Source organism: Nannospalax galili, unplaced genomic scaffold (genome assembly GCF_000622305.1).
Source record: "Nannospalax galili isolate Female #2095 unplaced genomic scaffold, S.galili_v1.0 scaffold1097, whole genome shotgun sequence".
NCBI lineage: Eukaryota > Metazoa > Chordata > Mammalia > Rodentia > Spalacidae > Nannospalax > Nannospalax galili.
In genome coordinates, this window is record NW_008340640.1 from 652599 (window position 1) to 672427 (window position 19829).

General features: G+C 37.6%; 1 protein-coding gene across 17 annotated transcripts in view; it reads left to right on the forward strand.

The window, feature by feature from the left end:
* Tcf4 (transcription factor 4) overlaps positions 1-19829 on the forward strand; it is a 353045-nt gene that overhangs the window by 226007 nt on the left and 107209 nt on the right. For all 17 annotated transcript variants that reach the window (XM_008835657.3, XM_008835659.3, XM_008835658.3 and 14 more), the window contains one exon: positions 415-464. In XM_008835657.3, the coding sequence (XP_008833879.1) occupies positions 415-464 (50 nt within the window). The remainder of the gene's footprint in view (positions 1-414; positions 465-19829) is intronic.

Genomic DNA, 19829 nt, shown 5'->3' on the forward strand with positions numbered 1-19829 from the left:
CCCCTATTCTCCCCCCCCCCCCCGCGAAACACCGCCCCCCTAAAATTTGGGTCAGTTGTCAGCTTGGTGTCCCCCCCCCAGTAGGCCATTGAGTGGACATGTTTACCACTTATTGTAGCAACAGAACTTTTTTGGTATTTGCTTATTTCTGGGTCTCTCTTGACTGCACATATAAGAAGTCTGTATTTTAAAGCACCACAGCAGTCACAAGGTAGAATCACTATCTTCATTTTCACAAAGAACGCAGAATTTGATTTCTGGTAGAATAAAAGACGGAGTGGTAACTAGAGAAGCCGGGGTGCTGAGTTAAGAAAACCCAGTCTCCCCTCAGTAGCTCCTTGGTTTGATAGGTTTTCCTTTGGAAAATTGGGCATGTGGGAGCTCATGGCTTTTCGCTTCTTCATTTTCTTTCAGAGGTACAGACAAAGAAAGTCCGAAAAGTTCCTCCAGGTTTGCCCTCTTCAGTAAGTACTGCTTGTTTCTTGTTCTTTGTGTTCTGTTTGGTGTCGATAGAAGGCGACGGAAGTAAATGAGGTTCCATGCTCCCAGAGCAGCGTGTGCATCTAGAATGTGAAGAGGTCGGAGTGACCCACACGTCCAGCCACCCGACCGCTGCTGCAGTGATTAATAGCCCGCGCTGGAAGGCTGGGGGCTTGTGTTGGTATTCAGCAAGTTAAGCTCTAAGAGAGCCTTGAAAAGGTGCCTGAAGTTCCAGGAGTTTTACCTGTACAGGGCTTTGGAGAGGATGAGTATTAGTTTCATGTGTTGGTTAAATTCTTTGTCAGTATTATGATGATTTATGGATTTGCATGCGAAAGGAGATTTGTGGAGAGGATTTAGGAAAAATTTACATGGGTTTCAGCCCAGAGTGCAGGGAGAATGTCTCTATTTTCTGAAGAGGTTGCTGAGTAAAGGCTGCAAAGGTGGTCCCTGTTGACTCCATAATTCCAGGTGAGGCCTGGAAGAAGCCAGCTGTCACCAAAGCACTCTGGGTGTCATTAATAGCTCGAACAGTGGGCAGACACAGCAGACCTGCATCAGGCCCCCAAACAGGGAGAGTTTGTTGTGATCACAATAAGTATATGATACATTAATTTGAGTTCTTAAAGCAAATTTTAGGTCCTAGGAGGTTTTTAATTTTGTTTAGAACTGATCTATGGCTAGTAACTGTGTCCTTATGTAAAATAAAAATATGCTTTTCTCTCCTTGTTTCTTCCTTCGTTCTTCTGTTTCCCACTCTTCCTTCCTGTAATGGACATGTAAGGGCATTCTAACTTAATTTTCTAGTATGGCAAATGAAAGGCTAATGGGCCTTATTGAAAGTTAAGAACTTTAAAACAAAATTATATTTAGATTTCTGAAAATGTATCACCAATCAGTGCTCACATATTGGTTTTATTTCATTTTTAGTAAATTAGAAGAATAATGGGTTTTTGCAAATGTGCTAGATTAACCCAAACACCTGTGCGTTTGACTTGATTTCAGTTCAGCTCATCCAAAAAAAATTATTAAATGAATATATCCAGAACAAGTCTTATCAGAAAACCTCACAAATTTTGTATGCTGATAATCAGACTTGATAATGTTGAAGAACCATCACAAAATTAGCCATAAATATGGAAAAATATTGTGTAAATAAAACTGCCAATGGCATATAAAATTGTTATTTTTTGAATATCAATATGTCACTTAAAATTGTACCCTGTTCTTAATCTTTCAATGTCTATAGTTTCTTGAAATTAACTGATACCCTTCAATGAGGTTTTTATATGCATATTTTAAGCTTGAAGTTAGAAGCAGAGTTAATGTAGATGAAATTTTCAATCTTAATAGCCTCAATGACAACTTCAAATGGTAAAGCCCTCACAGCTGTTTACATTTTGAACATATCTGAACTTAATCCTAACAATATTAAATACATTAAAGGGCCTTTGACTTTTCTGAGGTGACAGAATAACTATGCTATAGAGCTATGAAAAATAAAGCTATCTTATCCTGTTTATGCCTCAGGTCAAAATGAATTTGCTTTTTTTTTTTTTTTTTTCCCCTGTGCTAAAATTTTGCCGAAATCTTCACAATTTTTAAGGAGTGGCCAAGATATTGCTCGTTGCCGGTCATTTCTCTTACCTCAGTGTACATTTTTAAGAATTTCTCTATAGCTAACTGGTCTCTGTAGCAACATTTTCTACTAGTTTTTTCATTGCTATTTATGTGTTCATGGGGGTGTACTATGATATGCTTACAATATAGAAAAGTAATTTATTCTTTCTAACACATATAAGTTAGAAATTGGAAATTTGTTTATATTCTTAAACTCTTGGCTTTTGATGGTCAATTTAGGATTAACTCTTCTTAGAGAATTTGTCATGGCTAAATGTCTTAATGATCCTTATGGGATTTGTTGATAAATAGCTCTCTTTTGAAAGATAAGAAGGAAGGTGAAAATTCAATGAAAAATGGAAGTTTCTCTCTTTTGAGAAGAGAAAATAATATAGTTTGAGCAGTTTTGAATGCAATCACTTACTTACTTGGTGGTTCTAAAATATGTGAATGTTCTTTCAATCACAGCTTAACTGAGTGTGTGTTAGCTTCTTTGTATTTTATTACGGACAAGATCCTTTGCCTTATTACCACACAAAATATGTATTTTTACTTGATTTCAGGAAACAGTCTGTGCTAGACACTGTAGCACTTTGGCACTAGTAGACCTAGATTCTATATTTTTAGATCTCTGTCACGCTTATTCTTTTTTTAGGTTCAAATAAAATTGCAAGATGTATCTGATAAAAGATTCCTCTAAAACATGTTTCAACATATTCATGTAACAGGTCATAAAGGACTGGGTTAGTAAAAGCTTTCTTCTGCAGTGATTATGACTAGATAAAGGTATTTATATGTTTTCCTAGATACATATTTGCCATGGTAAATAGTAATAAATCTGTCACAATCTGTTGTGTCAACTCACTTTTTCCCCTTTTTGAAGTGGGCCCTGTCTCTTCCATAGATAAGAGAAGGATAATTTACACCGTGGTAACCCATAGTCACACATTGTGATTTCATTAGGGAGAGAGTTGGGCTGTCTTTGTGGCATTAGGCTGGCTCTTCTGGGCAATCTGGGTCAAGGAGGTTGGGGCGGGGAATCGCCTGCCTGGGCTTATTTGAAAGCTCTGCTTTGCCTGCAGAGAAAGAGAACATAAGCTTAGCCTGACATCATGCCATGGTCCTGGCAGGAGCCATGACCATGCCTTTGTACCCTGTGCCACATCTAGAGGCCCCAAGTCACTGTGGAGTCTGGACACAGTAATAGGATGACACAAGAACCATGAGCAAGGTTCACAGGCTCTAGCACCTTGGAAGAAGAGAAGACTGTCCTGCTGGGGAACGGAGACCTGGAATGATGATTTGGGTGCTTTGATTAAGAAAAGTCTAGAGGGAATGACAGCTGCTAAATGCCCCACTTCCTGTTGCAGAACATTTTCCTGTTCTCTGTTCACATATTAATGCATTACCCTTTCAGTCATATCCCACTGTCTCATAACCTTCTCCTTCTGATAAGACTTCCACAATTAAGCTTTGTTTTTGCTTGATGATACCATGTATTTTGCATTTCTAATCTCTTGAATCTACATGAGAACTTCTTGTGTTAGATCTCTGCATCTTGGTTTTCTACTTTAGATCATATTTCATTGTGGTCTTGGTATTTAGCAACTTCACTGCCCTTTCCAGCAAATTTCTTGGTCATGTTTAGCCTAATGATCATACACATTGAGTCATGTATTCATACAGAAAAAAATGTACCATATTAAATTACAGCTTAGAAGAAATGGTCTATGCTTTTACTAGAAATTAACAAGATAGAATTAAGATCTACAAAGTAACAGTCTTAAAGTATACTGTTTAAAAATATGCCTATCAAAAGCACAGAAAATTAAAAAAAAAAAAAGGAACAGATGTCTTTTGGAAATTTTATTGTGTTCACCAAGATGTAAATATACAAAACCTTTGATCATCATATCAAAAATTATGTGCAGTTTACCAGAAAGCATTAAGAGTTACAACTTTGTATTTCAAACATTTGTGGAATTTGTCTCCACTTTAATTACATATCTCACCATGGGCTTACATGAACTTTGTGCAACTTCATGAGACTCTGGAAATGCAAAATTTTATCCTATGAACCAGTTTATGACCTCACTTATCTATGGTGATATTTTTCACAAACTGCATTTTTTAGTAAAGTCTAATTTTCATGTTAAATTTCAGGAGGATCTGGCAAACTTTAAGTGGTCAGAGATAATTTTCGACACATGGATCCTGAGGAAAACAATCTCTGCTACTACAAAGACTGTAAAATAAGATTTGAGCAACTGCAAGAAAATTTGTGGCATGAGTGGATCGTTAGGTAGAAAACAAAAATTCAATGTGTATTGGATATCATTTGCTATCCCTAATATCCCTCTATGTTTTCAATAGAGATTATCAGATATCTCAATGAAATGGATAATGCTAACATTATCAGTTTCCTAGATGTTTTACATTATATAAAAACCTGCCTGTTTGAAGTTTTCAAACATGCTATTGGAGCCATACTTTAAGCTATTTTGGATTTATTTATTTTACACCCAAATGTTTGAAGACATTTCAAATGATTTTAAGGAGGAATTGATAATTATTTTTTATTAGGAGTCCAGAAAGTAAATGACCGAAAAACACAGTGTTTAAAGCACATAGGTCACCAGCACTTTGACAGCTCATCATGAGCTCATAATGATCAGTTGAGGCTGTGGCTCATGCTGCATTTTCATGTCATTGCATTTTAGCCTGAGTGAATAATATAACTTTCTTCAAAATGAAATTTATTTGGAAGTATTAAATGTATAAACTGAGTATCAGCCATTTGGGTTCAAGCCTGTGTAGGAAATTCTAGAAGTAGCCAGTTATGTGATAAGTTGTAAAGAAGGGGTCTTCAATGTTCCTTCCTGTAGAGATACAAACAGCTATAGGATTGACTTTAAAATATCAGGCCAGCTTACAACAGTTTAAACTTAGTGCGCCCGTTTTCTAGTTAAAGATACAAAATATGAGATTTGTGTATAAAAATGGAGCTTACAATTATGAAAATATGCAGGGAGGAAAGAGATTAAGGATAATTCAGTTTAATTATCTAAATAGGACAAAAATATTCCTCTAGTTTATAGGGCATATATAACAGGCTACAGGAGCACTGAAAGCTAAGAAAATATTTATCACAGTGTAACTTATTGTTCAGTTAACACTGAGTTCACTAATCTAGACAGAAGCTCCAAGTTCAGTATACACATTGTTTTTCTGGAAACTGATCTCATCCTATCCATTGTTGTAGAGACTAAAAAGTTATGTTTTCTTGTGAGTTTCTGGCATAGGAAACAAATACAAGAGAGTCTTTATATTTTTTGCATGGAGACTCTTATACCCTGCAAGTATTTCAGGAAGCACAACAAGAAGTGTGCAGCGCCTAAGCCATTTGGCACTCCAGTCTCCTAGGAGTTTCCTAAAGGGTTTCTGCATTGTTGGGAATTTTAGAATAATCCTCCCAACCTCAGAGCCCAGTCTTGCCCCTCTTAAAAAAGATATCTGGTGTGCGTATTTTAAATATAAAGAGAAAAGCAATGTGAGGGGGAGACAAAAATAAGTATTTACTACACATGAGAGATCTGTGTAATTATAAGCTCTTCTGGGTTATCTTTGCAATGAAAAGGTTCTACGCCTCAGGTGCGCAAAGGAAACAAGACCGCTTCATGCCTTCCACCAGGGAAGTTTCTTCTGGGCCAACAGTATCTGATTTTTCTTCTCATCAGGCTCTGTTAAGATGTGTTTGAAAATATTATACCGTATCCCTTCCCAGTGTGTATTATCATTGTAATGAAGTTCTCCAATCCGATGTCACCTGCCAGGATTTATCAGGACTTAAGATTTCAGCAACTAGAACAGTATGTCTAAGTGAAAAGCTGTGCTCCCGTGTTCAGAAAGGCGAAATGCATTTAGGAAACTATTAGTTTGCAATTTCTTTTCTCACTTTCACTGAAGAGTGTGTTTTGTTGTGAAGGTTTGGCCCCTTATTGTTTAATTCCAGAAATCTTGGAAGTGGCAGCAAGGCTCTGTTACCTTAGGTACAATGGTCCCAGGACTTGAATGGGCTTTAAAATTACAAAGCTTGTTTTGAAGCATCTGGCTTATCTACAGATGTATTGTTTATGGGAATATATAGAGATGCAGACTTAATATTTGGTTGGATACTATCATAATTTTTAGCTTTTAAAAGTTCATGACTGAACAGTCTTAGAGTCTAACACAGCAAAAGTTTCTTCTCTTGCCCTAGTTAGGTACATTTTCTGCATTTCCAAGATGGGTTCTCCTCCTTTCACACAGTTCAGAAGTTTTTGTTTGAAAGTAATAAATCAGAGCTAGACCTTAGAGGGCTAAATAAGATTTAGAAGTGTCAGTGATTCTAAAAGAATAAGGAATTTCATCAAAAAGAGCAAAGTTGTATTTTCCTAAGACAGAATAGCTACGGTCAGGCTGTTGACAGACACCTGCTTTGTTTCTTTTTAAAAGTAAATTGCACTGAATTTTAAACTTGCATTTCAAAGGAATAGCCTGAGTCTGTACTGTCCAGGGTGTGTTTGTGTAGTCACCAGGCCCCTTTTAAGAGAGTAAGGGCTTTTGTAGAATGCTGTGCAAATTCTGTGGTTTTAAATACTCAATTATTTGATCTCAAAACGGCAGCATGCGAATGAGTCTGATTATATTTTCAGTTGCAGCTGCTGCCTAGGTGTAGCGCTGTTCCCAGACTCCTGCTTCACTTGAGCATGTACTCCCTCTTCAGAGAAGCTGAGGTAGTGCAGAAGAGTCCCAGTTTGTATCACCTCAGGGTTGAAAACCTAGATGATGTCAATTCTCGAGAGCCCTGTGGATCTCAATCCCAAATGAATGTGAAAGCTGTATTTTACAAAAGAGTGTTTTTAAAAAAATGATCTCTCAGTGCCTTAGGGACACTATTATTGTTTCTCTAACTGCAGTCTGAGGAATTAATTGTAAATACTCTGCTAAGATGGAAAGTTGGTCTGTAAGCATTCACTTCTCAGGCAATCAGAAGAGGATCTGTGTGTGGTTTCACTAAACGGGTTTTGATTATTCAGTGCGAGAGAGGAACAGGGACAGGCCTCAGCTTCGTGAGCCTGTCTTCTGGGCCAGCTGTAGGAAAATGTCTTGGTGTGTTGTCTTGCTGCCATGTGCATGGTGACTGAAGGGCACTTCCTTCGTGAAACATGGATTCATAGAAGAAAGGTGTATTTCCTCAGAAAAATGACCCTTGTCGTACATTTAGTCACGAAAATTAATGCCATTCATCACACACACAGAGAAAAACTATCACCATCAACACTTGTTACCACTTAGAGATTTTAGAAGAACACTCTTTTGGAACAATTATTTTGATATCATCTGTGAAAGACGATCTGCCTGCCTGTAGCATCCTCCTCCCTCCCAACCCATATCATTCTAAATGTGCCTCCTGGATTAGACTTATAATAATATTGTAATGGCTTTCATTCTACCAATTGGCACAGTATATCATTATATCATTAGCTGCTATGAGAAAGCAGTTTCAAGTAGGTGGCTGATTCTTAGCAGTAATGTTTTCAAGTAACCTTGTTTGGGGAATTGGGCTATTGTACAGGTGCTCAGGTGTATTAACACAGGGTACAATAATATTTTCTGGTTTGCTCATTATGGAACGAACTTGAGGCACAAAATAATTCAATAATAAGTGGAGTATAAAAACCAGGTCTCTATTTTCACAAACTTTAGTAACTTGAGAGGATAAGAGAGTGGATGGAAACATGCCTGGGAAAGTGCAGACTACTCAGCTTGTTCCTCCTTACACAGAAGCCTTGATCTAAGTGAATAGTCATGGCCTGATGAGGCAGATTTGTTGAGTCAATTTAAGTTTCATAAGCCATTCATCTTAATAGAAAATAAACATATTTTGGTAACTATTATGCTATTTGAAAATATTGTCATGTAATAGTTACAAATTCTGCCACTTAATACTAAAGTATATATTTCATAAGTGAAATTTTATTTCTGAAACCTTGTGGGAACCTCATGTAGTACCTTTACATGAGATTTATCCATATAAACTGTGGCTTAATTGATATGGCTGGGTGAGATAAAGTGGAATTCAGCATATTTATTGTGGATTGATATATTTAGGATTATAAAATTCAAACCCAAATAAGCATAAACAAATCCTGCTTTGTTTTTCTTTTAGTAAATTACAGCAACAGCTTTGTCATTTGCGGACACCCTAGAAACTGAGACTGCCCAGTGGGAGGGTGAGAAGACATTGTCAGATATTCCCATCCATTCACTTCTTCCTTTCTCCATTTATATCTTGTCAAACATGCTTTTCAGCTAGACTGAAGACTAGACGCTCCATCCAGCACTTCATGTGCCTTTCGTTTCATGTGCCCTTACTGAAACCACGAAGCTTCCCCACTCCAGTTGTTCATGCTTTACTGAAATACAGAATGTGTCACTGGCGTGCCAATTTGGGGGACTAACTCGATTATGTTTGAGAACATTGCTGACCCTTTAAAAAAAAGTCTTACATTCAAGGCTGGGCAGGCAGGCAGAGGCAGGTGAATCTCTGTGAGATCAAGGCCAACCTGGTCTACATAGCTAGTTCAAGGCCAGCTGGGGCTACAGGGAGACACTGTCACAAAAAGAACACAATTTAAAAAAAAAAAAAAAAAAAAAAAGCAAGTCTTGCATTCAAAAGTAATAGCCCGTGTAGTATCACACATAGATGTTTGCTTCTTTAAATTTGTTATGGAAATCCTTAGTGCCCTTACCTACTTGTCACCACCTTGAATAAGATAAGACACATTTTGATTTATCTTTTTGTCACATACAAGCCAAACTCCACACCTTAAGTTTTGCTTGGAAACATAGTTCCACTGAATGAATATTGCAGTAGCAGAGATCTGATGGGAGTAAAGAGCACTTCGTAATGTAATGCTGGGAATGCTCTACTCAGTGCCCTTGTTAGATCACAAACCTGGATGATGTCTACAAAGTAGGTATGTCTGTAGTATCTGTGTAAGAACAAAGTTGTGTATTAATAATGCACCCTTATCATAGCTCTCACTACTGTATTCAATCATGCAATAAGATAGTTTTCACCTTCCACGTGAAGGTGAAAGAACCTGCCATGGTCACACAGTTAGCGTGTGTCAGAACTGTGCTTGAGGTCCGCAGAGGTTGTCTGGAAAGTGTCTGCGTTCATAACCATGATGCTGTCCCTGCTGCCTATGGTGATTCAGCACCCTCTATAGTGCAAAAAGCTCTCTACAACACACTTAGGTTATTATCACAGCATCTGACAAGGGCTGGGGATACACCTCAGGGGTAAAACACTAGCATGCACAAAGCTGTGGGTTTGATCCCCAGCCACACATACCCCCTCCAAGAATGCACTTGACTGCCTGGACTAAATGAAAAATTCAAGGCTTTCATTTCTCTGGAGACTAACCTTCCATGCCTTCATGTAGTACTGTGCTCAGTCTCTGTGGTATGGCTCCATGGGAAAAGCCAGGCACCCAGGAGAGCATTTTCTAGAATAGAGACGATGTGATAGAGTGGTTAAGGCAAGGGTGCTCACCAGCTTCCTTGGCATTGGCCGTGCTGCTTAAATAGCAACACAGGACAAATGTGTACAATATGGTCGGCAGTGGTATTATGTTACATGTTCAGCTGGAAATTACAGCAGCAGGGTGGCTACCTTTCTTTTGACACTTGGGGAAAATTATCTAGCAGGGCAGCTGAGGTGAGAGCAGTTTACAGCAGAACAGAAACTCAGCTGTGTTCAGAGTGCGCCTAGCGCGGGTCTCTTGCTTTTCCTGAAATTAGGAGTTGCTGTAGATATTCTTTGTGACCCTTCATTGCGGTGCTGCACGCCGAGGCACTCAGTCAGCCTTTTGTCATCACAAGATGTACAGCTCTATATTGGTGCACTTGGAAGTATTTGCTTCGTGTTTGCTCTTGGAATGGGACAAGAGGCCGGGATGCTCAGCACCCCTCCTGATGTACTTCCCTCTGCCAGAATTTATGTCTAAATCAACCTGCCTTGAACTGTTTGAGAAATGCAGGTTTCCTCTTTTGTGGAATGCCATTGGTGGTGTAGAATAGGTCTGAAGCCGTTCTCCTGAGTGGCTCACAAGCTATATTTTGTAGGTAAGGTTTTGTTTCCTAGTCCAAGTGAAGACGAGGTCTGGGCTTTTAATTGCATCTGGCAGGATGAAGCTGTGTGGACCAGGTGGGTCTGGGTGGCCCACCTGGCCTCTGTTTCTCTTAGAAGGCAGCATTTAACAGCATTTCTTTAGAACAGTTTTGGTAAATTTTTAACATTAAACACACTTATTTGTACTGATGTTTTAAAGCAAGCTGAAGAATTGTTGGCCTCGAGCCTTTGCCCTGTTGTAATGTGTCTGTTCTCAATGCCACCGTTGAATTCTTAATAGAAAAAGTAATTTTGCTCATCAGCTGTGGGAAATTCCAAACAGTTAAAAATAAAACAAGAGCTGATGAGTTAACTCTTTCTGGCTTCTTTTAAAGCATTAAAAAAAAAAAAAAAATCACCTAAGGTGCTATAGGAGGTAGGAGCCTGGGAGTAACATTCTATAATGAATGTCTTTTCCCAGATGATTTAAATTTGCCAAAAAAACCCAACCGAACAAACAAACAAAAAACAGGTAGCAAGTTCAGTTCTTCCTTAAAGGTCCTCTTTGGCTGGTAAGCCCAGGCCTCATTCTGGTGCCTCTAAATAGGGACTAAGCTATGGTGCATAGGGAATGTGTTCGTTCCCTGGGAAGCGGGATGGAGCCTGTATAGCGGCCCCTCTTTGGAGTCATTGCCACCTTGTGGATTACAAAGGATATTGGTTTTCTCCAAACTTCCCTTGCAGTTTGGCTTTTCATGGCGAGTACATGCTGGCACTGGGAGGCTTGTGCTCCTCACCGAGAGGATCTCCGTTTGTTCAGCAACACCTCACTTCTCCACTCGCAGTTCATTTATGATTGGAATGAGAGTGTTTTTTCAGGAAACACACATTTCACTTTTTGACCTAGGAGCATCTGTTAGAATTTTTTTTTAATACGACTCTGGCATTCTGAAAGTGTTAATGTCTTTCATATCTGTTTAATGCTATTTAGGGATATTTATGATCACCTCTTGGTTACTCGGGGTAAAGTGTGTCGCAATTTTTTTTAAACAGACAGGAAAGCATTCACATGAGGAAACAGATTGCTTTAAACATGTGCTTCCTGTGACAGTAAAAAGAACAAATTAGATTTAACACTGTGTAATGAATGCAGAAATGTGTACATTTAAGCTTCTAAAAGCTTTATGTTCAGTTTTGGTCACAACAAAAAGTGAGTCACCTGGAAAAATAAAAGATGCCCCTTGTGTCCTTGGACTTCAGTGAAGCCAGGGCTTGTGCCCTCACCTTAGGCCCTTGGAGAACACACAAAGCATAATATGTTAGTACTGCGGAGAGGGAGACAGAGAAGGAGGAAGAAATGTTCCGGGCCGGCAGAGATTAAATTAGGTTCGGTTCTGAAACCCAACAGCTATCTGTTGGGAGGCAAAGAGTTTTCTCTCATCTTCCTCCGTCCTTTAAGAAGTAATGCTTTAAAAAAACAAATAGAAAAAAAAAAAAAAACAAAAAACCCTTTGCTTTCTGAACCCAAATATTTCCCTACCTTTCATAAAAGAAAAGAAAATCTGATACTCACTTGCTAGTATTTACTACAATTTAATTATGTAAGAAAACGGCTCCTTATGTAATTCAGTTTGCACCATGGAAGCCAGCCTGCAGGGACTGAATAGAATCTGAGTTCATATTTCCAGTTACATGTAAACGTTGAACAGAGGGCATGAATCCTGTCTGCAGCAGAAGAGGCACTCATGGCCATTTCTGCCCGAACCCGGCGAATGATGCCATTCTGTCCCCTGTGTTCTCAGAGCTAAGGGTTTGTGGCATGCTCGGCATCTCTCAGGCCAAGGCAGGCTGGGGCATAGTCCTTCAGGGGAGGGCATGTAGTTTGGGGACATCTGACTCTCTTACAGTGCATACTGAGGTACTAATATCAAAACAGACTGCTTGTAGTCGCACGGTGGGGTAGTGCTTTTTTTGGCTGCCATGGTCAAAATGAAATGGGCAAGCTGCAGTCCGCTTGGCATCCGAATGGGCTAAGGGAAGCTGGGAAATGGGAGTCAGACTGTGAATGCAAGTAACAGCCAATGGTTAACTTCCTTTTTGTGTGTCACTTGGCAGCGATGAGACTGATGGCGATTTTTTTTTTTTTTAGCGTGGGTGAGAGTTCAGTGCCCTGGGAAGAGCCGTAGATGGCTGTGATTGTGTTTTCTCGTACAGTTGACTTGTGTTGATTTCTTGAGGCCACTACAGCTGTTCCAGCGACCAGCTCCAGGAGCTGCGTGCATGGCGGGCCGACTGTGGTTGAAAAGGTAATCAGAGGAGAGGTGGTCCACACAAAATCTTGCTGCTGCTAAGTAGGCTGTCCTGGGGAAATCAGATTGCAGAAGGCAGTCACACCCCAAAGGATAATATCGTGTACTTGAATGGATTAACCTGCCCTCCAGTATACAGACACCCAAAGATATTTTAAATATTTTAAAAATTATGACCACTCCCCTCCCCTCCTCTCACATAAGAGATTCAAATCAATTTTGGACTGTCTGGAAGTGCAGGGATAAAATTGTCTGATTGGATTCAGCTAAAATGACCTCCTGCATTTGGGGGCGGCTGTTGCTTTTTGGTTAGCCACATTATTTTCTTTGAAGATTCGTTTGGAAAAGAGTTGGAAATTTTTCAGTCTTTCCAAGGTTTTCCTAGTATTTCTGTTTGCAGAGAGCTTCTCCCCAAAGGCAAAAAGAGCGAGCTGCCATCTTGAGGAGGGAATTGCATGTTTACTGTACTCCAAATGGTCTCAAACTTACTCTGAAATTTTGAAGATAGCTGGTTGATTTCAAATATTGTTTATTCCCCTCAAAACTTCCAAACATTTGCACAAGATATCAGAAAGATGACCAGTTCCAACAACCCCAAAAGCAGGAAAGGAAGCATAGAAATAGAATACCATTTGTCTGGTAATTAGAGTGCATCTCTTAAGAGTTCGAGAGAATTCTGATTAACCTTTCTGTTCCCACATTCTCACATGAAATTAGCACACCTTTTAAATTATTATCTGGTATATAAACACATATTTTTTTAGTGTTCTTAATGCAACAGGTTCTAGAGACACTAAAAGTGTGTTGTAGGTTTCTAAAAAACTTCATTTTTCTTACATTTTAAATGTTCTGTTTGTGCAAAATTTCGAGAATCACCATAAGGGCTTCTTTGCATTTTTAATTTAGTAACTAACATATGAATAAATTTGCATATTAATTAGTTGCAGATTAAATCATGCATACATAATTGCCTCCTTACTGTGTTTAATGTTTGTCAAAATCTCCAGCCTGGTTTGATGGATGTCGTATGAAAGATTACAATTTGATGTACCCTTGGAAGTATTTACACCAATAATGCAAGATTCTTAATAGCAGAATTCTCTGGTTATATACAGTTACTAATAAACATGTAAGATAGGTACATGTCCTTTGACTAAAATTTTTTTCTTTGTACCAAATCATTTACTATTCATAATCATTAATGCATCGCCTAATTATACAGCATATGTCTGTTAACCCTTTAGTTGCTGGTATTTCAATTTCTTTCTTTCTTTTCTTCTTTCTTTCTCCCCCTATAGAAAGCAAAGTGTTTGATAGAATTCTTGCAACAATATTGCCTTTTGCTTATTTCTTTACTAGCTTATAGATACAACCCTTTTGCCATTTATTTTAACTTCCAATTAAGAATTATATGAACACTATATATTTTCTAGTTAAAGATCAAGAAATGACTGATGTGCACAAGTCTTAGCTGGTGGGGTCCCTTCCATTATGAGAATAACTCATATATTTCAGGCACTTTATAGTAAATGGTTACAAATATGTGTTGATAGCACATATACTTTATTTAGGGAGATAATTAGTATAAATAAAATTATTTAAGTTATATTTTATTGTCTTGACTATTGTAATAAATTTAATGTATTATCAAAAAAAGAGTTTATATTTTTTTTGTATTAGTTCTGAGATCTTTATACTTGAAGCTGACTATACAATGGATGTTATTCATTAAATATTCTTTGAAATGAACTCTTCATGTACCTAATTTTTTAAAGTTTTATTTCATTCATGAAAAAGAAGATCAACTGACTTTTCTGTTCTATTTTGATGCCTAAGCTTATCACACTGTTACCTACATTAATGATTATTGCTATCATGTAAAATTTTATCCGAAACAATGGTGCTGATGCCTTTTTTAATTCAAAATTTGCATGTTAAATTTATAGAACACAGTAGGAATTGTGTACATAGTTATACCTCAAGGCTTTTTTTAAGGCTATTGATCTTTTGGATTGAAATGTACATTTTTATTAATTAGCCTTAAATTTAGATTGAGAATCTGAACACATATTACTCAGTTCTCATGAAGACCATCATTAGAGGAAGAAGGAAACTAAGGCACAGGCCAGTTCTATTCCTTTAATCATATAAGGAATAAATGCAGAAATGGCCAAGTATAGATTTTTGAAAATCACTTTTAAAACATGAAACTTGGTGACCCATTCTACATGTTTCATAACAGCCATAGTACCTGACTTCTGCCTATTTTACTGTTGAGTGTCTCACATTTATATGCCTAGTAAAAATACAAAGATTAAAATGGGCCAATGCATAAACAGCCGATTTCCTTTATTTGATTCTTCCACAGGAGAAATAATATCCTCTGGTCGATTACTTCAGGAACATTTTCCCTCTCATTACAAGGCACAAAAACTATCTATTGATTTAGCAAAACATTGTTTTGCAGCATGAAATATTGCATTAATTATTTAGGAATGTGAAAATGAAATGAAAGCTGCAAAACTTATAAAAGGAAGCAAGCAGTCAGACCCGAAACATATTTATCCACAGCCATTGTGCCTAGGTAATTCAGGGCATATGGTATGTAAATGATGTTTGGAGATCCTTGCCAAATCTACACACGATGGGATAAATTAAGGACAGGTTTCCCTGGGTGTGAGTCCCATGACTGGCCGGCATGCTCCCTGCTCCGGGTGTGTGTGCTCTGTTCTTGTTTTTTAGCGAGAGCGTCACTCAGAATTCAGTTACCAAATCTGGTCCTCAGCCGGCTTCTAAAGCATTATTTGTAGTTCCTAAGAATTGATTTATGGTTAAATTTAAAATACACCAGTTTGCCAACCCTTCCCCTTGCTCCCTCATTTCAAAAGTAAGATCTGAATAATTCATCAGTATGTTTGTTTGGTTACTAAGCCATTTTTAAATGGGTCTGGTTGACAATGAGATGAGGCATCTTTTAGCACTGGAGTAGGAAAGGTGTTCCTAAGACTGGTTTTCTCAAGGTTAGCATTAAGGTCTTTTCTGGAACAGAGAGTGAATACTTTTGAACAAATCATTGCTCCTTGGTAGCCTGGTCATAATGTATGAATTGAACTTGATAACTAATAATTGGTAGCGCTGAATTTTTATTTTGAATTATTATTTGAAAATATGTTTTCATTTACAGAAAGGAGAAGATACTAAACCATCCTTCCATTTACAACTCAATTTAAGTAACCAAAATGCTTTGCTGTTTCTTTTTTACTGAATGAGAGAGATTTCTTTTCTAGGCTGAGACTCTCAGCCTATAGGTTTCAATGCTTCACTTGGCCATTTTGATTAATCCATGTGGTTGAAGATCCTGGCTAAAAACCTTTGTCAGATCCTTATCTGTCTTGACAATTGGCTGGAATACAACTAAAGAGTACATTTATGATGAATACTCAATTATAAATACAAGAGGCATATTATTTCAAAAATTATTTCAGGGTAATATAAGGTATTATTTTACTGTGAAGTATCTTTTAAATAAATAATCCTTAAAGGTACATTAATATTACATTTTTATTTGAATTAATAATTTAGACTATGTCCCCATTACCATTTAATTTGTGGGAAAAAATGGCATATTAGTAACTATATAGAAAATGGAAATAGGCTTAGTCCTTGTATACTGCTCTGTAAATTGAGTAAAATTAGAGAAAAAAAATTACTAGAGCTGAATACAAACCAATACCACTTGATACTAATCCAGCTTAAAATTAATGCAAGTGATTGTGATTCTAAGGAGTTCATATAATTCCATGGAGCCTCTAGTTGGTGAACTCAGGGCAGAGTTATTTTGTGACTGTCCCTTGGTTTATTGAAGCTACTGTGCACAGCTGTGCTTTAAACTCAACAACAGAGTGCAAAAGCAATATTCACTAGAAAATAATACTCATCTGCCTTTCAACTTTATGGAGAACTTACAGTCTCAAAAACAACAAAAAGAGTAATCACAGTTGAGATTACAGAGCCCAGATTAAATGAATCACCCAGAAGGGTGCTGTGGCATGAGTTTACTTCTCTGGTAAGCATTGTGAGTGCCAACGTGTTAAGCATCTGAGCATCATAGATTTTAGTGTCAATCATTGGACTAGATGTGAAATGAAGTGCCTGTATTTTTATTCAAACAAATTAAGATATATCTGAAGATGTAGAAGAGAGTTGAGATATTTTTTTTGTTTCTATAGGTTTTTTGCAAGATCATAGATAATAAAGATGAAATATTTCAAGCATTAAAGGCCATTCTATGAACTGTTTGATTTTCTAGAAAAATTCTATAAAGAAAGTTAAATGAAATTCATGTCTCTTTAGACAGGTTGCCATGGCAAGTTTAGTATTCTGGCCATTTCCTTCAAAACATCTGAAAATTGGGACTTTGAGAGGCAACCTGTATGGATCCTTAACTATCTCAACTACCAAGGTGCTTTCTGTGATGATATCAGTCAGGAAGCATTTAGGTTAAACCAAGTAGAACAGTAACTTGGTATAGTGTTTGCTTTCTACCAGTATAGTCTTAGTTAAGAATATTGAAAGAATATCCCTATTTGTATATGCTTAATGGATTTTATATAAATTGAACTCACTAAACTTGTTTGGAAAAAGTTATGGCTTACGTGTATCCAGATCTTAAGCATAGTTCAAGCTTATCTTTATAAAACACTAGTATCTTTCATTTTTAATTCTAGTAAAATGTTCTGTTAATCAAATATGTGTATCAGAGAGACAACTGGGAATAGATAGTGTAAGTTTTATATTATGATAAGGTCTCTACAACTCTCCAAAGGTTAACCAACTGTTATCAGCCAGAAGATATGGGTATCAGTGATTCTACACCATTGAATACACAGAGTGGAATCCTCTTAAGGATCAAGCACCATATAAATAGGAAAAAAAAAAAAAGAAAGAAAAAAATAATATTCATTACACACCTACTAAGTGCCAGACTCCCTGATGGATGGGCAGTCATTGTGAAGAGTTGTTCATAGATGGCCTCAGGTAGTTGTACAAGCAAGCATGCCTCTTATAATGCTTTAAAGAGACCTAACACCAGTGATGTTCACTGTAGACTAATAAATATGGGGATTATATGACTCTTAAAAATCCAGTGATGGCAATTACATCATAAATAATATAATCACATCTCCCATGATAGCATAGCTTGGAACATAGATGGGAAATCAGCCATATGCCACTGCAGTTGTTGAGTTTCTTTGTTATCAGCATGTTTCTGCTAACAATGAGACAAAAAAATCATTGAATTTTGTTTTCCTGTAGTGCCTAGAATCTAGTTAAATGGAATGTTTTGAAAAGGGCAACAAACCAAAGTCGAATACATGGGAATGTTTCTTCATTGTTTCCCTACACATCACTGGGCAGTAATGTCTAACTATATGAGAGATTCTATGATAATATTTGTGATATGGAATAAAGTAGAGCATAGCTTAAGCAAGTAGAGATGACCTGCTAAGAAAAACTAAAGACTGAAAGAAAGAGGAGCGTGTGTCACACATGCTGAGTGACCTAGCCGTTCACCTCTCAAAAGCGATGATACATTTTAATGTCTCTGGTATTTTCTTGGCACTATTAAATATTCCATGGAAAAGAAGGTGGGCTAGACCCTTTCCTCAGCCGCCTTTTGTGACATGTTGTATGGATGAGTATGCTTTCTGCCAGTCCAGAAAATAGAACTTGGTGCATTCCAATAGCTCATTAATAAAGGTGAATGAAAAGTCAGACTCACAAAATCAATAATAATTAGAACATTTGAGCGATAGTGGACAGTCATCATAATTATTTGAGTTATCAGTATAAAGTGGGTATATTGTACTGGTAATTTTTTTCACTTAATAATTCATTCATTTTTTATTTCATGATGACTTAGTCTCAAAATGAAATATAGCTAGCTATACTGTTTTTTTCTGACAAATTTCTTTGGACTTGATTTCTTTTTCAAAATATTTGTAATTATATTTTATTTATTTCTGTGTGTGTGTATAGGTGTGCAGAACCCCCCCCCCCCGCTCTGTGTGTGTGTGTGTGCGTGTGTGCGTGCACACTCCAGCAGCGCAGGATGTGCCTGTGGAGGTCAGGGGACAACTTGCAGAAGTTGGTTCTATCCTCCCATCATGTGGGTTCTGAGGATTGAACTCAAGTCATCGGACCTGGCAGCAGGTATACTTTACTCACATCTCACCAGCCCTCTGGACTTGATTTCTCCCATTGTGAGAAGGAAGAAAATAAATCTACGTTTTTCTTTCTTGCTTCACCCAGTGAGCAAACATTTTAGGTTTCCTATTATGTATCTCTGACTGCTGTGTTGTGGCAAAAATTTAAAAAAGAATACTCTTTGGGGGGTCAGTAAGGTAGATAGATAATTTATTTAATGAAAATTCATGCTAACTGAAAGTTTGTGGAGAAAACTATGTCCTAGAATGGTCCTTATCTAGAAGTATATGCTGATCATAGTCTGGATCTCAGAAACTTCCAGGTCTGGCATGGCAAGGACAGGCACCACAGAGAATGAATGGAGCTGTCTGTCTCTTTCCAGAAAATCACAGGGATAATAGTGCCTGGTTTGCTTTGTCAGAGGCAGAAAGACCTTTTGATAGCTTTCGTACTTTTAAATTTTTTATTTTTATTTTATGTGTATGAGTGTATTGCCTGCATGTATGTGAGTGCACCCATGTCATGCAATGCTGCGGAGATCAGAAGAGGGCTTCAGATTCCCCTGGAGCTGGAGTTAAGGACGGTTCATAGCCACCATGTGGGGGCTGGGAATCGAACCCGGGTCCTCTGCAAGAGCAGTCAGTGCTTTTAACCGCTGAGCCATCTCTCCAGCCCCTGTTTTTGTACTTTTAAAATTGGTCATTCTGAGGTCTTTTGTTATAAAAGCAAGAATCATATAATTGAAAAATTGAGGGGAAAAAAACTTTCAGGAATACAATTTAATATTTTTATAGGGAAACAAAGATTTAGTTAAACCCAGAACTTGTTGAGGTTTAGAGAACCAATTAGTAATTAAGCTAGAATTTACACCAACCTCTTTGATTTTGCCTCTATAGCCTGCAACTTGTTTGGTGAGGCCACAGGTACCAGTGGTGGGATAGCTCTCTTGCCAGAGGCTTTAGCTATGTTAGAAGTCTTTGAGTAACACAAACACAGTTTTGTTTTTTTTAACCTTTTCGTGATTATGATTTTGCTACTTTATTCGGAAATGT